At 36.4% G+C, this 22,633-nt stretch overlaps 1 protein-coding gene across 7 annotated transcripts in view; it reads right to left on the bottom strand.

Annotated features, from left to right (window-relative positions):
- Nucleotides 1-22,633, bottom strand: part of B3GLCT (beta 3-glucosyltransferase) — a 51,035-nt gene that overhangs the window by 19,887 nt on the left and 8,515 nt on the right. For 5 of the 7 annotated variants that reach the window (XM_040056547.1, XM_040056552.2, XM_040056550.2 and 2 more), the window contains 4 exons: nucleotides 19,980-20,041; nucleotides 17,798-17,837; nucleotides 14,594-14,703; nucleotides 2,112-2,188 (listed from right to left, as the gene is read on the bottom strand). In XM_040056547.1, the coding sequence (XP_039912481.1) occupies nucleotides 2,112-2,188; nucleotides 14,594-14,703; nucleotides 17,798-17,837; nucleotides 19,980-20,041 (289 nt within the window). Of the gene's footprint in view, nucleotides 1-2,111; nucleotides 2,189-14,593; nucleotides 14,704-17,797; nucleotides 17,838-19,979; nucleotides 20,057-22,633 lie in introns of all 7 variants that reach the window. The other 2 variants (XM_058419448.1, XM_058419449.1) reach the window with 1 other exon arrangement.

Raw genomic sequence — 22,633 nt, 5'->3', positions numbered from 1 at the left:
AAGCAAGACACGGTCAAGTGGGAAAAACACTTCCTAGCTGCCCTTCTAAAACTTACCTAAAAAGTATAGAAAGGGTATCAGATACACCTCATGTTCTTAAATACAGACAGTAATTAATACCCTGTGAAGGCTGCAGGGTTTTCTCTCACACTTTATAGTGCTTAGCTGGAACTTCAAGACAGAAATGTCTGGATTTACATGAAAGGTGAGTGAAGGGCAAGGGGAAAACAAAAACCCCTACAAAAAGAATTACTGCATCTTGTGAATATCGCACACAAGTTCATAAAAAAAAATGAGCAGCTCATCTAGCTACTGATGGACAAACAGAACAATTCCCAAGGCTTAGTACTTAGGCCTCCAAGAGAGTCTTATGGAGACCTCAGAGTACAAAATTTTGGAGTTCAGACTGCAAGGAGACATTGGAGATACCCAGATGGGATTCTGTTTTGGATAATTTTTTAAAAAGGATTTCTTCTCTGCTTAATAAACATGGTTACTGAGAAGAAACGTAGCTGGCCTTCTGGGCACAGTATGGATACTGTGTCATAAGACATTTTATCTTTACCTCTGATTTTATCTTCTGAAATTAAATATTTTGTCCAACTTAACCTCTGCCCAAGATCTAAAAACTAAATTTTCACAACTCCTTAGAGACCTCCTTAAAAAGGCTGACATCTACAGGACTGAGAAATCTATTCTTTTGAAAGCAGTTTTCTGATACAGGTGCATCTTGCACCACTGTTAAAAGCATCATCAGCTGCTGACGAGCATCATCAGGACGAGCTGAACTCCCTTCTTCCTCTTTTGTCCATTGAGAAAACAAAACAATACAAGCTTCAAAACATCAACATACGTTCAAACTACTTCAAGTCTTCACATGCCAAACGTACTGAGTGAAACAGTACACACAAGGAATCACATTCCATAAATCTCACGATGGAAATCCTCTACTTAAGATTCCTCTTCTGATTTCTAAAGAGTTCTCTTCTGCTTTCTCACACAAACGAGCATTTGTATTTTTCCTTTTAGTTTTGGCATCTTCTAAAAGCTGTATCTATAAGCCCTGTCACCAAGACATAAATAATTCAGAAGAGGAACTACAAGGTCATTATAAGAGGAGCTAAGCAGGAAAAAAAAAGAAAGATGACTGATAGTTTGAATATCATCTTCCAGTTTTCCAATTTACTTCAAATCTCTTTCACTATTTTTCACTGTTTACATATATCTCTAAGACAGCCGCTATAAAAGCACTATTTACATTTTTCTACACACAAAGCAGCAGAATGCAGAAGGAAAAGTATCCTGTCCTGCAACCACTCTGACAAAATCCTCACCCTGAATACATCTAATAAATTGTATTAACTAAATTAAACGTCAGGAGGCTGCAGATTTCAAATGCAAGCTTCAGGCAAAAGATAATCCTCAGTACCATGGAGCTTCAGGATTACTAAAACAGTTTCCTGACAGTTTGTAAGATACTACCATGTAAATGCAGCATGTCTTCCTTGGAGCCATCTGTATAAGCTAAGAAGAAAAGATATTTGAGACTACCTGTCTTTCCTGATCACACTAGTATGAAAAATTGCCATATAAGCATCTAAAAAGATGCCAAAACCTACAACTTCTCACTACAGAGACATACAACCTCCGACAAACACTATAAGCAATAAAAACCCCAAACAAGTATTATGACATAATTTTTTAATTTATTCTACTTCATCCAGTCAGGTAATCTGAAAGATCAAAATTTGTGTAACACCTTACACTCTAAGAAGTGGGGACCAAATAGAAAAATACACATTTAAAAAATGCTGCTTCTTTAGACTAGTTTACCTCCCTAATAATTTTAAAATGCACAATGATTTAAAGGTTGTTGCTCAGTTAAATTCTATTATTATTCTTTCATTTTAAATAGGCTTCTCTGATTTAATTAAGTTTATCAGAAAATTGCTTTGTAAAACCAAAACATTAAGAAGTACAGTAAGAAAGTTGTAAGGCTGCAATTCTCATTAAAAAAACCTTTATTTCAGAAAAAAAGAGGTCTGAGTAACCAATACATATACTCTTAGTTACAAAAACCTTGGAAAATAACTGGCATTCATTACACTTACTCTGTCATTAACGGCAATATTGTCCATGCACCTTCATGCCTGTCGATCTGATGAATAAGTAGAACTGTAGGCAATTCCTTTAAGAAAAATAAAAATGTTCCCATTAAACTTGAATTACATGTACTTTCTTCCTACATATCAATTAATCTTTAAAAAAAATTATTCTGGAACAACTACTTAGTTTTCATTGGTTTTGAACGGCAAATAGTCGTGTAGAACAGACGACTTAGGATGGTATGAAGGAAGGTGAATTGCAAATTAGGGATAGTGCTTCTTCCAACTCATAGTTTCTTAATTGTCTTTTAGTTATAAAGCTAACAGACTTCAAGTTAAATGCTTTGCATAAGAGCCCATGTACTCAATATATCACAATAATCTCCTTGCCATACCATAAAATCCTGTAAAAGAAGTACTTGAAAATAATGAAGGGTGCTCTACAGAGGCTTCCGTTGGACAATCATGACGCACACAGCTTCAGCGAGAGTTACACCACTTTACTTTGAGCTGAGCTTTGACCTGTCACACTAACATCATGACAAAAACCAATAGATTTACAGAAAAATCAAAATGAGGAGTTAGCGTTTTTTTTCATTTCTGAATGATCAAAGAAGCTTTTCTACAAAGGAAAATATTTCTCACAAATTCCTTTGATCTTTTGTTACTTGAAGCCTCTTTGATGTGGCAGTTCCCCATGTCTAGCAGATAAGCTATCATTCCGGGGTAGTTTCCAAGAAAAGACCATTTAAACACAGCCTTCTGATAAACCAAACTGCTCAATCTCTAATACACGAGAAAAGCCGGATACAGATACATCCCTTAATACACACACAGTACCTTACTCTGGCAACGAGCTCAATCCCCCACTGCAGCATCCTTCTGGCCAGGTGTGACACCAGCTAAAGAGAAGGGAGAGGCTCTCTGCTCACCTGACAAAGGCTCATTGCCCATAGGAGCATGGGACCCACCACAACATTCAGTGGAACAGCACTTTGGGTTGGCACAAAATTTCACATGAGATGCTTAGGAAAGACCAAAAGGTCAGCCAAAGAGGGATCATGGCAGGTTGAGGAGTAGTTTAAGCCCAGCTAGAAATTAAGCACCACACCGCTGCTCTCTCAACCCCCCCCCTTCCCCTATCCTAGCTGAAACCAGGACAAGTAGAAAAAAATCATTAGTAAGCACAGGATAAAACAGGGTGTGTTAGTCACTTGTAACAAATTGCTGGTCAAGACACTTGTCTGGCCATGCCCTGCTCTGACCACTGCAGTCTGTCCTGTCTTCTCCCTAAATTCCATTTCTAACTCCTGGGCAGGAGGCTTTGTGTGTCTGTGTTTCCACAACCAGAGAGAGGACCATGAGTCGTAGGGGGGCACCTGTCTCTCCAGGCCCTAATCCTTTTCCACTTACAGCTTGCATGTGTCAAACATTCCTCCTCGATGAATGCTTTTTGTCAACTATGACATTAACATAAAATTCACACTTAAACACAAAAATTTATTTTCTATGAAAAGCTCTAAGATGAAGTTTACACTATTTGTAGACTCAGTCAAGTTTACTTTAAATCCTTTTCAAAGGCAGCTAAGCACAGCACCTAGAAATACATAAAACCTCCAAATGTCATATGCTAAAGAAAACATCTCTACTGCTCTAAGGAATAACAGTGCCTCTCAGGAGCGCATTAGCCTTATAAAAAAATAAGGATTTATGCTATTGGAATGACCCAAATCAAAAAGAAACAATGCCAAAACTCTAATTTGGAATAGGATATTGACCTGCATATCAAAATTTAGCATTTCTGATTTATGGTTCCAGTTAAAACTAACCTAACAAGTATGTTTCTGCTTGTTTTAGATTTACTGAAAAACCAAAAGTTCAAAGTTTTTTGTAGAAGTGGCAAACCTTAGTCATAGTATTCTCAACATCTTGTATTTCACTGAAATGTAAAAGTGGCAAAATTTACTTTGGTATAGTTTTAGCTTCATTGATTTTATTTACTTGGATTTATTTATTTATTTTTGTATACATTTATGGTAAAACCATAAAATTATAAGAAAACAAAAGGGCAGACTTCTGTCTTTACAAGAACGTTTATTTTTACACACATACAAAACCTGCAGTTACACTAGTATTTGTAGGCAGCCATGTATTTCATGTACAATAGGATCCAAACAAAGAAAAAAGTAGTTAATAATATACTCAACATCTCTATCACATTGAAGGCTGAAACTGGATTAATTTTAGACAACGTACAAAATCTTAAACAGCATTTACCCATGCAAAAGATATGAAGTAAATGACATAATCTAAGTAGCTATACTCAATACTCTATTTCCTTTGTGCAGAGGTGGAGGTGCGGTGAAGAAAAAGCACTTTGTCTTGAGCTAATCCAATACTTTTACAAGGTATCTTTCCTCTTTGATGTCTCAAACTGTCTTTTTCTCTACTCAACTTCGTCTCAAACATGAAAATATATGTCCTGCATGATCCTTTCCTTCCGCTCACCTCTAACCATGCATCAATTCTAATTTAATAAAGGAGATGCTTCAAACACACTGAATAGCTCTAAAACAGCCGCTTTTAAAAATACAAGAGGATTTCTGTTGTTTTTCCTTTCTCATTTTTACTCTGAACCTAGTGGAACTGGGCTGACCTATTCATTTTATTTATTCTATCTTCAGTACAAGAACAGAACAAAAAAAGCAGAATGTACCTGCTGTCAGCTTTGAGGAGTGGAAGGGCATGTGCAGTCAAGGTGATGAAATATAACTTGCACACTGTGTCTATCTTATAAAACTCTCCTACAAATGCATCCATGCCTGTACTGTATTCACTGTTTTTTCTAGCTTGAAAATATTGTTTCCACAGTTACAAACCACATGTGTTATCACACATACCAACATTTTACATATGGCACAAGTTGAAGTATCTTATAATCTAAATAAAATAATCACTTTTTGAAGACTGAGAAACCGCCCTCCCCACTTAGACAACTGAGCTGACTTTAAAGGGCAAAACCAAGAACTGGAATTGCTTGTGGTCTGAAATACAGCATAAGACATTTTTACTCCAAATACCACCTACTCTATCAGCACAGTGAGATCAGCAAAACCTGCCACAGATTACAATTGCAAACTTTACACAAATGAAAAACTAAATGTCAATAAAGGGATTAGATCCATGTTTTCAAGCCAGTTCTACAGACACAGACTCTCACAGCCTCATTTGTACCTTAAAATCATCAAGAATCTTTTATGCAAGTTGAAGTATGAAGATACTAATGACACAATCAATTTCTCACCAAATCATCAAGAGAACTCTAGTTCTTGTATCTAAATATTGAAAGTTCTCTTCATTAACATGAAAGAACTTGGAGGACTACCATATCCAATAAAGAAAAGATAATTCAGAATAAAAGAATTAAAAACTAAGTAAGGGAATTGTTAAGCTGAAACAAGCATCAATATTCTTTCCGCACTACATGCAATTTCATATTAATCTACCAAATCCTATATGAAGACTATATGAAGAGCATGCAATTTATAGAGAAGAAAACTGTACAGGGTAAAACCAAGAGAAAATGCTAAGGTTTCAAAGACCATGAGGCCAAAATGGGCGTCTGTACGCACCCAGTATGACAAAAGATCTACCTGAGCTAAAATGGCATTTCCAGGCTAGGTCACATCCCCTATGATGCTCTAGCAGAACTGCGTTGGCTTTGTTTTCTTACAAAATAGTTTACTGAATTTCATCTAAGCATAACCAAACCTTGCCCTAAGTGTATTCTTCTGTGAGAACATGCTGTATTAGAACACAACTCAAACTATATCTTGCTCAGGACTATTAACTGTATGTCCTGTGTGACGTGATTTTGCTAGTATGACATAGAAACAGATAGAGAACTGCGGTGAAATGCAAAACACGACAGTAACGAGTTTGCCATTACATTACTGAGTCACCTGAGCAGAAAGCCATCTTGTAATACACTAGAGAAAAATAAACTAGTGCTCAACAATGTCCTCCTAATGAGTGCAGTTTGCTGGTATCTGTAGGTATCTTGCATATAACATCTCTGTGCTTGGTGAGCTTATTAAACTGCTTCATGAAGCCCAGAGCCGAGGGACAGCAGTAGGGATCTTAAACCCTGAGCACTGCTGAACTGTAGAGCTCCAGAATTAGAAATGTTTGCCTATCTCTACATACAGTACAAGCACATAAAAAACATTTTCCCTACTCACTCATCTTTTCAGTAATCAATCCTAAGACATATTCAGAGCTAGCCTACCTCCTCAGCCTTCCCTTGGGAGGTTAAATAAGCCAAGCTCTTACCATCATCTGTTATGACTACTTTGACAAAGTAGAGCTGTGCAACACATACTGCAGTCTCCCTACAGCTTTATTTTCAAAAACATGCCAACTCTGTAGACATCCTGAAGGATTTCTAGAAGAAAGGAAAACCAATAGCAATAGTAAAAAAAAAGTAATAGCAAATCTCCTACATCTAAGCCCAGTGGGTCAGACAATTTACTGGGAATTGCCAGCTTCAAGCATTATACCAACACTACATCTTCCCTATATTCTAACAATTTTCTTAAATATTGAGACATTTCAAGCATTTTTCATGTTTTAAAGATGTAAGCAGCAATTTTATCAGAGCCTCATTGCCAAGAATCCGGGACAAAATATTATTTTAATAATCCCATTCAAATAAAACTCATGAATGATTTAAAGTACCATTTAACAATACCACTGTAAAAGAACTTTGCTTCTGTTTAACACATCAGTTATTTAAGAGCTTCTCCAAAGTTGTCCAGTCCTTTTAATTCCTTGCTCTATTTCTCCCTTTGGGCTTAAGTCATAGAATTGCAGAACCATTTTGAGTTGGAAAGAACCTTTAAAGCTCTAGTCCAAGTCCCTGCAGTGAGCAGGGACACCTTCAGCTACACCAGGTTGCTCTGAGCTCCAACCAAAGTGATCTTAAACGTTTCCAGGGATGGGATCTCAACCACATCTCTGGCAAACTCAGTGTTTCACCAACACCACTGCAAAATATTTCTGCCTTACATTGAGTCTGAATTTACTCTCCTTTAGTTTAAAAGCTTTACTCTTTCCTTATCACTACAGGCCCTCTAAGAAGTCTGTTCCCATCTTTCTTTATAAGCCCCCATTAAGTACTGAAAGGCCACAATAAGATGCTAAAAACCCCCACAACAACAAAGCCTGTGTTTCAAATAATGCATGGTTTCCAATAATCTTTTGCTCCTCAGGAAATCCAAAGTAATAAAGTATGATGTACTATCTTCCATTAGAGAGAATTTCTACTCCCATTCTAATCTCAGATACCTGGTGATCATTTTACAAAAGAACTGACTTTTCATAATATATTACACGTAATTTCAGCGAGTTCAGTGAAAGGCCATAGCACTACTCTGCTTTCACAAATCAAGAGCAAGTACTGTGTGCAAATTAACAAATTAGACCTTATTTTGTAACAAGACAAAAAGATGTAGAAAAAATCTGGGAAAGTTTTTAGTGCTTATCATAAAATGCTACCATAGATGTGTATAACAAGACAGTAACCTAGGATGACAACAACATATTGCAGTAAAGTGCCATTTGTTTGCTCTTCACTTGAGTGAATACAAAGCAGCGAGGAATACTTTCTCCACAGTGCACAGTTTACAAGAACTCAAAATAAATGCAGTAATACAAAAGACAGACGTGGTATAGAGTACATAGCTATTATTCATGAAAGCCAATATAAGATGAACCACTGTAATTATGTTCCCAACTGGTCTGAATAAGATCTTTGTTTAGAATGTGTTTAAGATGGGATTTTGGTACTGTAGTCAATAATATTAGTGTGTAAAGTGAGTTTTTTACTTAAAAGCAAGATCTTTATCAACCCAAACTAGTGCATAAAACAACTTCAGGTTGGATATTAGGAGAGATTTCCTCACTGAAAGAATGATTATGCATTGGAACGAACTTGCCAGGGCAGTGGTGGAGCCACCGTCCCTGGAAGTGTTCAAGAAACTGAGCAGATGTGGCACCTCCTGATATGGTTTAGTGGGTGTGGTGGTATTCAGTCAAAGACCCTTTTTCAACCTTAATGATTCTATGATTCAAGCAATGAAATTAAGAAATTCGTGGGGTTCAGATCCTTCTTTAATATCACAAAGATGAGCAGTATAAGTAGGTTTTTAAATTCACAGAAAGCCTGAAGCATCTTTCACTGACAGTGAGATTGAGAGAGTTGTCTCCCAAGCTAAGTCAGTGTGACAGATGGGGGAGCACATCCCCTCCCCCCAACAGGCTCTGGCCAAATAAATCTAATGTACCTTTTTTTAACTAAGGAAGAAGAGAGGGAACAGCAGAGCAGAAAGAAGCTTCCACAAGGCAAGAAACCTGGTAAATGTATTTCAAGTACCAGCACAGATGCTCAGGAGAACTTCCAAGAGCAAAACAACTGTCACCAGGTAATGACTTTAATCCGACGATTTAGCAATTCTAGACTCATGTATATTTGAGCACTCTATTCAAAGATGATTGAGCAATTTTAATATAGCCAACAGCAGTGGAGGAGGAAGCTTTATAGCAATCTCTTATTCGCCACTAAGAAAAGAAACAGTAAAATGGGTTTGTTCAATTCCTACTAATATGCAGAGATTGCAGCTGAAGAGGCTGAGAGACACTTAGCCTAAAGCACTTTAAACTTCTGTATTTCTTGTACATATTTTGCTCTGACATGACGTCTCTGTGAGGTGACAGGTCTTATTTTCTGTATTAAAAAAGCAAAGGAAGTTACCACATATTTGATTGGTAAAAGCAGCTATATAAAATGGTATATGATCTGTACAGGCAGGGCTGAGGGCAGCCCATTCATCACTACTAAAACATTTAAAAGATCTCATTAGTGCAGAATTACTTGACTTCTACAAATTCCTTCAAATCTGCTGAGCATCTATTAGAGGAAAACGATCCCATTCACCTTCCAGCACTAAGCGTAGGTAACTTTTACAGTTTCAACAGTTAATGAGCTAGACATCAATTCTGCTGATAATAAAGCCCAGCCATTGTCAAAAGGATGCCAGTACCTTTGCAGAATGAGAAGCAAGGGCATATTAGAAAGTCAAAGATCAAACAATTAAGACAAATCTAGGAGAACAGCTGGAGGAAAGCAAAGATAAAACAAAAGTCACTCAGATGTGTAAAGCCCTGCAAGTTGACCTTGAAGAGATTTAAGACAACTCCAAAATACATTTTCAAAACTAAGCAGTAGCTTCTGTACACTTTTCCTGGAACACTTTCAAAATATTTTATTTTGAATGCACCTCACCTTTCCACAGAACAGAGTTCAGAAGCATTTCACAACTTGCGCAGCCAAATATTGAAGCCCCTGAATGAGCAGTTACACTTTAAAATGCAAATCCTAAGAGGAGTTAAGCATTATGAAGAAAAACAAAGAAAAATGACCAAGAGCATACTGATAACTAGGCAATGCATGCAAGCAAAATAAGTAACACAACATAAAACAAACAGGTGCTAACGTGGATAAAAAAGAAATAGGAACTTCATACACTGATCACTTAAACGCACACTCTTTTAGGGTTTTATACTACAAGATCTCCCCATAATAAGTGTAGTTTTATGGACAGATTTGGAAAATAAATGCAAATATTTAAGTTGTGGATGATGTTGCAAACACAAGGACGAATAAATCCCTGTAGAAAAAAAGTTGTTGCTAGGAAGGAAACAAAAGACACATCATTATTTCACACAAAAAAACCCCAAAAGGAATCAATCTAGTAATACTGAGAAATCAAAAAGTTTAAAGCTTTAGAAGTTAAAACATACCTGTTTTAATTAAAAAAAATAGGGTTGATCTTGATATGGTGGAAAACCTTGCCATAAAGGCAAACTATTATAGACATGGAGATGGAGGGGCAGGTCAGAATGGAGCCCAACACTTGACTCAAATATAATCTGTTAAACCTTGTTAAAACTGCAGGATCAAAAAATGAATCACCAGATCACTCTCAGCTGCACAGTGGCTTCCATGAAATGGGAAGCCATTAGAGGAGGGAGAGAAGTAAACAGGGTTTTCATACTAGAATGCTCAATTTGAGCAAGTAGCTGAACATTGAAGCAACAGATATATTATAGATTGCATTGAATTTACAGCATTAATTTTGAAATGCCTCAATTATGTCTACTTTATCTAAATATACAAACCAGTTTAAAAACAACTCAATTGCCTTGAAAAAGAAGTTCTTCCACTAAATCTTATAACCACACTATTAACTTGCATGTGCGCTTCTCAGTAAGTTCAGACCTACACCAATCGGGAAATTTTAACTGTGGAGCTTGTTGTAGGTCAGGAAAAGGAATGTCTGCCCATTCATTTGGGGACTATATCCATCATGGAAAGAAGTAAGGAGAATACAATCCAAGAAGAACACCTTCAGACTCATTTCTATCATAGTCTGACAGTATTGAAAACTTGAAAATTTCAGGTGAGATATGGAAGTCAGAATACAGTGAATTCTGAATTTGTTGTATTCTGAATATAGGAAATAGTATTGAACACTAACAGAGGACTGTTTTGGAAATCACAACTTCAGATAGCTTTATTCTAGCATCTGAAAGGAAATGTAAAAACAGAGCTGGAAGAACTTGAGGAAACATTAATTCACCCAGAATGTCTCACTGGCAAATTAAGGTGGGGGGGGAAGATAACTGCCCACAAATTCCCTGAAAGTAATCTCACAGAGATGGCCAAAACATCAGCAGGAACAATTTAGAGACAGATCATTTCAGACAGGAATAAGGTGATGGCTTAATATACATACATTAAAATTCAAGCAAACGGATTTTGCTTTTTACCCCCTCCAATCCCTTAACAGAGAAATCTTCCATATTATTAAAACAGTGCAATGCAGCCATCAGTAGGCAAAAATAACTTTTTTAAAGCACATATGCCATGCTCAGTGTTCACTGAGCAGATACTGTGGCCATGAACCTAATGAAACAAAAAAAATAATGCTAACATGGGCACTGAGAGGCTTTTCAACATCAGAGACCAGCAGGTAAGACACTGAGTTACAGCTAATTTGTGTTGAAAGCAGAAAACCAGAACCTGAGGTAGCCATAATCTTGCAAGATAAAGACACTGAACTTCTGAGGCACAGACTGCTGGTAGAGGCCAGCAGGGTTTCTCATCATCCTTGTTCCTGCTGCACTTCAGGAAACATGATTTTGCAAAACTGTTCTAAATAAACAGGAATAAAACTATATGGTTCTAACACCTGCCACTTGTTTTCATGTTAGTCAAACTGGGAATTGGGATACTGAAGAAAAAAGCTATTATGAAAGTTTAATGATGGTATTAACTAAAGCAAGTTTCATTTACTCACGAAACATAATATACATCCATTTCCTGTGTATAGTTCCACACCTTTGACTGCATTTGTTTAATTCAGACTAATGTTAATAATCACTACAGTAGCAGTCAAACTCACAAATAAGCAATATTTCCCTTTATATGCAGAGATATTTTAAATGTGCGAAATTTTATTTCTGTGTGATGTTGCAACGTATACAACTTGCTAAAAAACAGAGTAAGCCCAGTAGTAAAAATACTGCAAATTATAGTTATAAAACTTCTATAAAACATAACTCATACTTCACATCATCTATTACTCACATCAAAGTATGTGATACTCATTTTTATTTTCCAATACTACATGGAATCCATTTTAAAATATTCATACCTTACTGGGTTATTGTTTTGGTTTGGTTTTTTTATTGTAGCATTCTGGGTTTTTTTACTTTAACTCCATAATGAACAGTACTAATTTGCTATAGTTTTTCTGGTTAATAAACATAGGATCCCATGTGATCTCTAGATCAGATCTAAATCTTTTTCAGGAAAAATTATAGTTTTTTGAATTGGCCAAAGGTATTCAATGTAAGAACCCTGAAGCACCCAAAGCAAAAAAAATCATCTACTCTAGTAGACCAGTTTTCATAGGGGAAATATAGAGACTTCTAACAGTGCCACAATCACAGGCAATTAAAAAGCACTGACTGCACCTAAACTGGTAATTTTTCAAAAACTTTATTTTAATTGTTTCTTCATTTTAAATGTAATAGCCAAAAAGTGATCCTGATTTTGATTTTTTTTCAGGACAGAAAGAGCATAGTCCCAAATATTACCACTTTACGCTCCCAACAGTAAGTTTCCTCATTCTGATTTGGTGCTTTTTACAAAGGTCTAATTTACAGAAGTTAAATGTTTGGGAATATCAGAAAATTAAGAAGATTGGTAGAACTTGTAATGAATTTTTGCAATTAATAAATTATAACTGAGGGGTTTTGCCTAATAATCAATAAATTGCTATGAAAATGTTTTTCTGCAAGAACAAAATTCTGACATCTACTGGTGACCAAAATTACAGATTGGTTTCAGATTAAAAAACTTTTTAAGTACACCATAAAAGAAAAGAAATGGACAAATCGCTTATAAAGATTAATGTCAGTGACTTAATTCATTTTGAAGTGAGACATATATGCTAGTTTAATAAAGTACCAAATTTAGCAGTTGGATTCCATTTCCCATTTCAAACAAGCAGAAAATAACTAATGAAACCCTATGGACTAAACATCTATTGCTTGGGCCCATAACAACAGAGGAGTGAGCCTGATGATTCAGTCTTTTGTTCTCATACAGCAGTTGTCTTTGAAAACACAAGGATTTAACTTTTTTTACCCAGAACTAATAATTTCATATGTATTCTTGGCAGTGAAAAAAGCCAACTTCAAATGTTGACATGCAGGATTGCAGAGATGATCTGCCCCATCTCCATAATCAGCACTCCTGGGTAGTATCTCAGTGGCATTGTGAGTTTGCCAAAACAATCGAGATGTACCAAGAACCTGCTGATTACACTCATTTATTTTTTTCCTACACACTGATGGCTTTCCCCCTTTTCACAAGTTTCAGATATGAGATCATTGGTGGGATTTCCATCACTGCTCCTCTTAAGACACCATGACTGCTGTTCAAGAGGTAACTGTTAATACTGGAAAAGCATCACTATTTCAGTGTTTCTATAAAGGCATCTCTTTAATTAGGCAATAAAGGTTTCTACAAGCCAGGTCAGTTTTGGGTAAAACTCTGATTACAAAGAGATTTCACCTCTCTTCCACAAAACATGCTTATACTCTAGCCTTACTGAAACCATTTGTACCTCTACTTACTGAACTTCTCATTACTCATATTCTGCAACACCAATTACAGAACTCAACAAAAATCCTTAGGTTTAACAACTGACACCACAATCCTCTCTGCACATGTTGTATCTGAACACTCATCTCAATTCCAAAGAGAACTCTGAAACAGCAGAACTCTGCAGAAGAAAGGATGTTCACATAATTGATTTCATTAAGGGATTAAAAATTGCATTTAGAATGGATTTAATTATAACAGGTTTGATAAGCTTGGATAAATGAAGCCTACAACACCCAGCAATCTGATTTAAGCAATACAAGGCTAACGTACATAAGACAACTTACATCAGATTTCTTTTTCCTTTACAACAAAGAACATGGAAATGAAAAATAGGTCAAAGAACCTCACAGCAAATTATTTCATATCAGGGGATGTATACCACTCAAATTTTTCTGAACTTTGTAAAAGACAAAATAAATAAAGCACTGTTTATGCACACTGAACGTTCAGTGTAAGTTTCTTAAAAACCTTCTCTCAGTAGGCTTAAGCTTTAGAAATCAAACTCCACATTAGAATGTCAAGTACCACACGCAGCTCTCAGGTCAGTGCGACCCAACAGCAGGTCAAGGGCAGAGTGCTCAGTCTGCAGAGGGGTGGCAGAGGAACAGGGAATAGTTAGGCAAGGTACTATTGGTACTGCATCAGGGAGGGACAGGGTGGAGAAAGGTGTGGAGGAAGGGGGGAATCCTGCCTTAGGAATTTAATGTCCGCACAGATTTCTGTTCTACTGCCATGATGTCACAACTATGCAATAGAATTCTGACAAAATCTACATTATAGCACATTACCTGTCTCTATTAAAATACTCACCTAAAATTACTCTAATCAATAATTAAATTGTTATGCTTCTCACTTCATAAATAATGCATATTTTTTTCTTTTTTTGTAAACACACTACAGTCATATTGGAAAACTGACTTCTTTCAAGTCTCTTATCACTTTTGCATCAGGTGCCATCCAAATAATAACAGCCATTATGCAAAAAGGTTGATCGTTGAAATTAAAAATTGTTCTTAATCACAGCATACAATCAGTAAATAACCACTGATATAGTTTTCTTATAAGTACATAGAAAGCAATTAACAAAAGAACTAGAATGGATTTGCAAAAAGGCACAACAAACCCCAGTATTTTTAGTAAAATGCAGTAACAGCATATATAACAGGGTGCACTTAATATTATCTCAACATACCTTTCCAAGATCTACAGCCTGTTTCAAAATATCTCTTTTTAGATCTTCTGCTCTCTTGGAATGAAAAGAATTACTTTGACTCTGGATGACAAATACAATTCCTTTTAATTCTGTAAACAAGAAAATAAGATGATTTAAAGACAAAAGAAATCATTTTCTGATTTGCTCCAAAACTAGTGAGAGCCCAGATGTAGGTAGGAATCTATTACACAGTAAAGTATTCCCTTAATTATACAAACATTTAATGAAAAAATAAAAAGCAAATATTTCACACATGCACACAAAAATCCAAACCATCCCTTTTCAAGGTTCATTTAAAAGGAGCATGGCATGACTGGAAGAGGTGCAGCAGTTAACCGTAGCCACATTCATGAGGTCGCTTTTTCTCCAATATATCAGCACTCTTATCACCAGAGTTAAAAGGTGATCATCACAGACCAGCATCTCCCCTCACCAGGAAATGCATGAGCATGAAACAGAAAAGCTGCTTCCCAGACAGAGTTGAAAACCCTACCCAGAAACAGAAATCAGGTGGAGACATGCACACACAAGAACACTGCATTGATACTCTTATCCAATGTGACAGCATCAATATCTCACATGTGTCTTCAGAGTGTTTAAAGGCATCATAATGAAAAACTTTAAACAGGAGAGAAGACTGAGAGAAATAGAAGAGGAAACAATAATGTAGCTTTTCAAATGTTTATGGATTATAAAAGTGCCTCTTATAAAATGCAAGTAGATGGTGAAGCAGGTAGCCAAGTTTTCTTGATGATAGGAATACTCCCTCGTACTTGGAGATCTCAGAAAAACAGGAAGATACGATCCCATTCAGAAGCAGAGCACAGCAGACAACAACAGAGGATGAAAAGAAAAAAGGAAGAGGACAGATGCCTTTTCCAGAACTCTCAACAAGCTTGATCTACACTGCTTAACCCACTCAAGACTATTAACTAAGTATCAATTGATGAGGAGAAATAACACGTGATACTGTGACTTCTGTTTGTTTGACCACAAAAGGCTGAACTCTACAGATACTACATAGAAAACGTACCAGGAAATTCAGACTATAAAAAGACAGCACCACAAGGAAAAAAACCTAATGCCCAGGAGATCTATACAGAATGTTGAAAGTTGTGGAGAAGGAACAAAGTTCTGACACAAAAAAAAGCTAACTTGGCAAATAGAATAAAATAAGTGATGGACAGTGGAGCAAAGGTGGAGAAAAACTGGAGGAAGAAGGAAAGAAGGAAAGTCCAAAGAAGGGTAAGGAAGTAATCACAAGGAAAAAGAGTAAAACTAAGCCCATGAAGAAGGATCACAAGGAGAACATTGTGAACAGAAAGAGCATTAACCACAAATATCTGCATCAAGGTTATAAGAAGATTGCTATGTCAAACCCCTGAGGATCAATTATATTGCTTTGTTCCTCTGAACAGTTATTTGTTAATTTAGACCTATGACAGCTCAAAGATGTTTTTCTACTGTTCCCTCAATATTATCTTCCCTCAGTTCATTAGCTTATTCATCAAGACATCGTCAAATTGCGTTGAGATTTCTGATGATATATTACAGCTATGGAATAAGCATTGGCTTAGATATCAATATTCATTTCACATTTTTCCCACACAGTGTAGGAATCCAGTGTTCATGCTCTGAACCACCAAACAATCTGCTATAAAATCCCATGCATAATAAAACCTTCTGAATAGTAACTAATTGGTGCCTCAAGATCTTCGCTAGATTTCCAGTGCAAAAATTAAAATCAGTGTAAAAACTGAAACTACACTTTGTTGATGCTAATGAGAGTCAAAGGCTAAATCTACATGCATTCTACATTCTTCTATAACTAAAAAACCAAACTGTACTAACCCATGACAATGCACAACACCAAAAACACCCACAGAGACAAAAAAACTAAACACTACCTTGTTTTTATATAATTGCTGTTTTAGTAGCAGTATATTTACAGATATGGAAGCATCTGAATTACACTTAGTTTTGCTTATGGTACATTTAACGACACCTGTGATGTTCCACAACAGCACACTTTCTAGCAGTGAGATAACATCTACTTTGACGATTAAAACAAATGGAAATAGTTTCCTTTGCTATAGGTAGTTTAACGCAGTTAATAAAAGACATATCCAGTGTATGAAAATGTCAACAGAAAATAGTTACAATATTGAACACCTCAATTTTTTCCTCAAGCTGAGAAGTACCCAATGAAGCAAGAAAAAGAACAGTCATTTGAAAGATTAATACCCAAAAGTGTTACTGATCTGTATCTAACAGTTCAAAAGAGAAGAATGAAATATCAGAGGAACTAAGAACCATCAAGGACTGCATTCTTTTCCAAGCCCTTAACGTTTTACCTATAGAAATGGGTTAGGAGACCAAAAAAAACCCACCTGAAGCCAAAACAACTTTATTAGGGAGAGGCAAAAAAATGTATTGCGTCAGACCAGCAGTCCATCTAGTCCAGCATATTTTTTTAACAGTAGTAATAGCAAAGAGTACTTAGGGAGACCACAAAACCTTCACTTTCTCCAGTGCTCCACATGCCTTCACAGCATTGAGAATTATTATATGAGGAAATGCCAGAAGACAGACACAATTAAGCTGGGTCCTTTTAGAACAAGCAGAGCCCAGCCCCGAGGGTTTAACAGAGTCAGACATCCACGGTTACGGTGCAGAGAATGCAAGTTGGGTCTGTTAAATTTTTGCCCAAAGGACATCAGACTGGTCTTCAGAGAAGGCAGAACCTTGCAGAGTTTTTATTCTCATTATTTATCATGTGTCCAGCAGTAAATGTTGTTCTACCACTATTTTGCCCATTAGTGTTTGACATGACTCTTAGATATTTGCTTCTAGATATTACAAAGTTATAATAATTCGTTACAAGTAATTTATAATACCCTTAGTTATTACAATTAGAGCCTAGCAGAACAGTAAAATTCAGTTTCATCTTCAACTGTTACAAGAACATCTATTAAGTATCATAAAATTTTATTTTAAACTATAGTGCACTACAAAAAGCAATTCATCCTTTTCACAATATAAGTGCACATGTTCACAAAAAACTTAAGAACTGCAAGTACAATCAGATTTAGAATTTTCTGTTTGATGAGACTACATGAACCACAAAAAGAAAAAAGAACTCCACAACAAAGTATTTGTGAAACAGCACTATACTCTACTTACCTCTGCCTATTTTACTAATTGTATTACTTTTTCCAGGCTTCTAGAAGAAAGAAAAAAAAACAAGTAAGAATATACACAAAGTCTCAAATATTTCTACAGAAACACTGAGATTCAAAGCACTCATCAGATTATAAACGCATACACAGAGGTTTTAACTCAAAAACTAATATGAAAAATAAAGTTAAATGTTATTCATCATCAAAAATTGCAAGAGATATCCTATACGCTTGCATACTATTACTCAGAAGAAGTAAGAAAAAAATGCTTTTCCATGACTCAATTTATACCAGAGCTTTTAAAATTATTACTAACAATGTCTTTTTTTAAAATACCTATCTCCTAAGCACTAAGTTCACAATATGGAGCTCTACAATAAAGGCACACCTGCTCAGTGTAGGAGAAAACCCAACACACTCTATTGATTTAATCTACTATCAAGCATCTATCAAAACACAATTCTTAAAGGAAGACTCAAATGCAATTTATATCATGACAAATATCAAAAGGTTGTTGCACATAACACGACTCCACTGGAATTTACTCAGGTATCACAAACATCAGAAAGCTATAGGAAGGGAAACAGAGCCTTCATTTGTTATACAATTTATCCCAGGTGACAGCACCCCAGTGCTTTGGTTTGTCCACATGAAAATCAAACTCATCTTTACAAATTGCAAAAGAATATTGTAGGATTTATCTTGGTTCCAGTGTTTGAAGACTTTCAGATAGAAAAGCCATACATATCCTCGGTAATAAGCTCATAATATAGTTTTCCTACCCTTGAGACAAGTTCTATTTTTAAATACTTAATCCCCTACTTTTTTTTAATATCAGATCTATGTAATCCTTTTAGTTCTACTTGTATCAGATGAACTTTCCTCTGGCTTCGACACTAAAATGAATAAGCTCCAACCTCCCTGGTAGCCATCTGTAAAACCTTTTCAAAAATTACTGCAGCTGCATCCATTCTCATGACCCTTTTCCTACTGCCTGGGTCAAAGTTTAAAAGATATTTTACAAGATTAATTTATTTTGATATCTATACACAACGCTCTTTATATAGCACAGTAAGTTAACATTTTAAGCCAACCTGTATCAGAAAAAAATGTAGGAAGACTGATTTTCCATGCAAACAAAAACCTATGGGTTTTATGGTACACTGTGTGAAGAATAAGCCGTATTTAAAATTACTTTTATTAAAATACAAAACAATTGTTGCCTGTTATATTCTATCAATGTTATTTTTTAAAAAGGGGAGAAAAAGATATTTTGGCCTGAAGAACTCTAGGAAGCACCTGACTTCATCTGAGGGAAGGTTTTGAAACTTAAATAGTAGGAAAGTCTTCATAAATTATACCCTACATAAGAAGGATAACAGCTGGATTGAGACAGTAATGGAATTTAACAAACAGCAACCTATTAGCAATGACAACAGAAGGACATGACCAGTCTCTCAGACACTGTGGCAGATCAGCAGTGTGCAACAGGGATATTTCTCACTTAGAAAAATTACTGTAGTTATAGCAATCATCATCAAAACCAACAATTACTTAGAAATATGTACTTCTGACTTTTATTGTATTTGACATCAGATCACTAGATAAAAACAACAGATACAGATTCTAACTATTGATTCATTCAATTTTTTTTATTTTCTTCCCTTAAATTTCTTTTATACATACACAAATACCTGTTACAAATATGTGCTCACATAAAAATGGTAGTCAGAAATCTGCCAAAGGACATGCATGCACACACACCTAACATTCAGTACACTATTTAAAGCTAGGGCTAGCTCTGACCATTAGTTCTCCTAATCCAGTTAATTTGAAATTTCATACGTGAGCTTTGCTTGAGCCATCACTTGAGTGGTAATATGTAATAATGCTAATTTGGCAGAGAGGCAGCCATTTCCCTCTCAATATATTACATATTTAACAACACCAAGAAGAAAGGAAAACTTGACTTTGAATTAATAAAGGTTGTATACTCAAAAACTTCTCAACAGCACTAAGAACTTATATGACACAGAACAGAAAAACATCATATGAAATTGGGTACTTCTTATGTCAATAACTAAAATAATCAATGCCACAGATTTTAGGCTTTCTACTCAGGTCTATTCTAGCTTATTTTATAATGTCTGTAAAATGTTCCTGCTCTAGTAATTAAAATTTATTACCTGCAGCACTGGTAGTTCAGTCTCATCTTCTGCACCTTCAGAAATTACAGTTACAGCAAAAGCTGAAAGAAAACAGACTTTTTTTCATATTACAGGAGCTCATTTTCACAAGTGATGAAGTTCCGCAGGAAAACGAAACCAAAAACAACAATTCCGCCCCCCCCAATCATTTAGGTAGATTTTTCACATTAAGTGATACCGTATGTGTAATAATCTTTGTGAACATGAGAGTCTGTTCTTACAGAATTTATACATTTGCTGCCTAACAATCCCCATACCTTCACTGAAAAAAATCATTCTGATATGAAGCCAATTTTTCTTGGCTTCAAGGCAAATAAATCCCTTTAAAAAAAAAAAAACAACAAAACCCTGTTCAGTCCAGTAGCTCTTGATAAGAGCCTTATGTGCATGGGAGACTTGCAGCCCACTGTTCCTGGTTTGCATTACCAAAGCTTCTCTTGGACCCACAGGAATCGACAGTGGCTAACAAATTTCTACCAAAAGTGAGGATGTCTATCACAGGCTTTGAATGCATCTTTGAATAACAGTTGAACTCGTAAATGTGTGTGATCCAATTAAATGTTTACAAAAAGAACAGGGACCCCACAGAGCTAATCTGCACAGAAGTAGCATTATCTTAAACTATTTACAGTGACATCACCCTTTGCATACACTTCCAGTTTGTATTAGAAAAAACAGAAAAAAATAATCATAAAACAGGTTCTGGTGTTACTTTTTTTATTGTTGATATAGTCACTCAATTTGTCTCAGCCCACTCATTTGTAAAAGTAGCTCCATCTAACATAAGAAAGCCTTGCTAAGACTCCTAAGAAACCTTTTTCCTGAAAGTACTACAGAGATGCAAATGAAAGCAAATTGCTACAATTTGGAAGGAATTCAAGATATTCAATTCATCATGGTTAAATTGATGGTTTTCTTAAAAACTGGGGCAGAACACAGATTCAAGTGGATTGCCTCACTACAAATTTAAATTATTTATTGCTTGAAATTTACTTTGGAGAGAACTGCTAGCCATTATAACTTCTCTGATGCACTAGAAACCTACAATATAGGACAGCAAGATGAGATTGTCCTAGGTCTAGGGCACCTTATCTCTGAACACCTACATCCCCCATGCTCTTCCAGCTGGAGATCAATTTTCATCAAGCATCCAGGAGCTGAGGTTCACAGTGACATCTCAGGTCCTGAATAACCTGCATCTTAAATCACGTGACTAGATCCAGACATCCCAAAAATCATTCTAACACAGCAGACTCATGGTGGCCATAAATCAGAACTACAGAATATTCTGAGTTGTGGGAAGGGACCCACAACTCTTAAATGAGTGGTCAGTCCAGGGACTGAATCCATGCTATGAGCACCAGGCTCTAACCAGCTGAGCAAATCTCAAGGTCATTTTCCTCCTCTTCTCCCAGTATAACAGTATTTAGAGATGCAGACAAGGAATAGCTTCCCCTACAGAAACCAGATCCACACCCTCTTCTTGACACAATCCTGATTACAAGATCAACAAAAAACATCCTTATTCCAGGAAATGTATTAATTATGTAGTATTAACCTGAAGAAGTATCACCTCATAAATTCAGCTTATTCACAAGCTTAATTTTCAGTTTTTAATATGCACCTGAGGAATGACACATGAAACCCAAGACAACTGTGACTGACAAGAGATGCTGCCTCTGTCACCGCAGTGCATTCAATAACCCACGCCCCACTGCTCCTAAGCTTTATAAAATATGAACACACATGATCCTTGAAACAAATCAAACAATAATCAGATCGCCTATTTCACACCACATCTCCGAGAGCACAGATAAAGCTCTTCAGGGAATTAATTAAACAAACTACTCATCCTGCTGTTACAGAATCACAGATTTGTTGAGGTTGGAAAGGATCCCCAATGGTCATTTAGTTCAACCCCACAGAACTGGATCCTCAGGACTTTGTCTAGCTAGGTTTTGATTATTTCCTAGAACAGACTCCAAAACTCTCCGACCAACCTCTTCTAGTGTACATTCTTATATTAAAAAAAGACAAACAACAAAATAAACAAAAACCAATGAAAGAAGCAATTATGTTCAAATACAATTTCTGTATTTCAGTTTGTATAAACTGATTTGTGTCCTGTTAAGTACCAGAGTCTGGCTCTGTCTTCTTTATTGCATCCCATACACGTCAGGGATGCTCCCTGAACCTTTTCTCTGGGCTAAACAGCCCCAGCTCCTTTAGCCTCTCCTCGTCTGTCAGGGGTTCCAACCTATTAATAACGTTCACAGTCCTTTGCTGGACTCACTCCAGTATGTCCATGGCTCTCTTGTACTGGAGAGCCCTAACTTGGATAGGGCACTCCAGGTGTGTCACACAGGGCTGAGCAGACAGGAGGGGTCACCCCCCTTGCTCTGCTGCCAACACACCTCCCCCCGCAGCTCAGGGGCCCGCTTGCCATCTCTGCCACAATGGCACACTGCTGGATCACAATCACTTTGCTGCATGCCAGGACTCCCAAGTCCTTCTCTGCAAAGCTGGTTCCCAAACAATGTGCCCCCCATGTGCAATGCTGCATGGGGTGCCTCTTTGTCAGGGGCTGGACTTTGTATTTCCCTTCACTGAACTCAAAGTTTCCTGTCCACTCG

Source organism: Hirundo rustica, chromosome 2, assembly GCF_015227805.2.
Source record: "Hirundo rustica isolate bHirRus1 chromosome 2, bHirRus1.pri.v3, whole genome shotgun sequence".
NCBI classification, from domain to species: Eukaryota; Metazoa; Chordata; class Aves; order Passeriformes; family Hirundinidae; genus Hirundo; species Hirundo rustica.
This window is presented reverse-complemented; position numbering and strand designations above follow the sequence as displayed.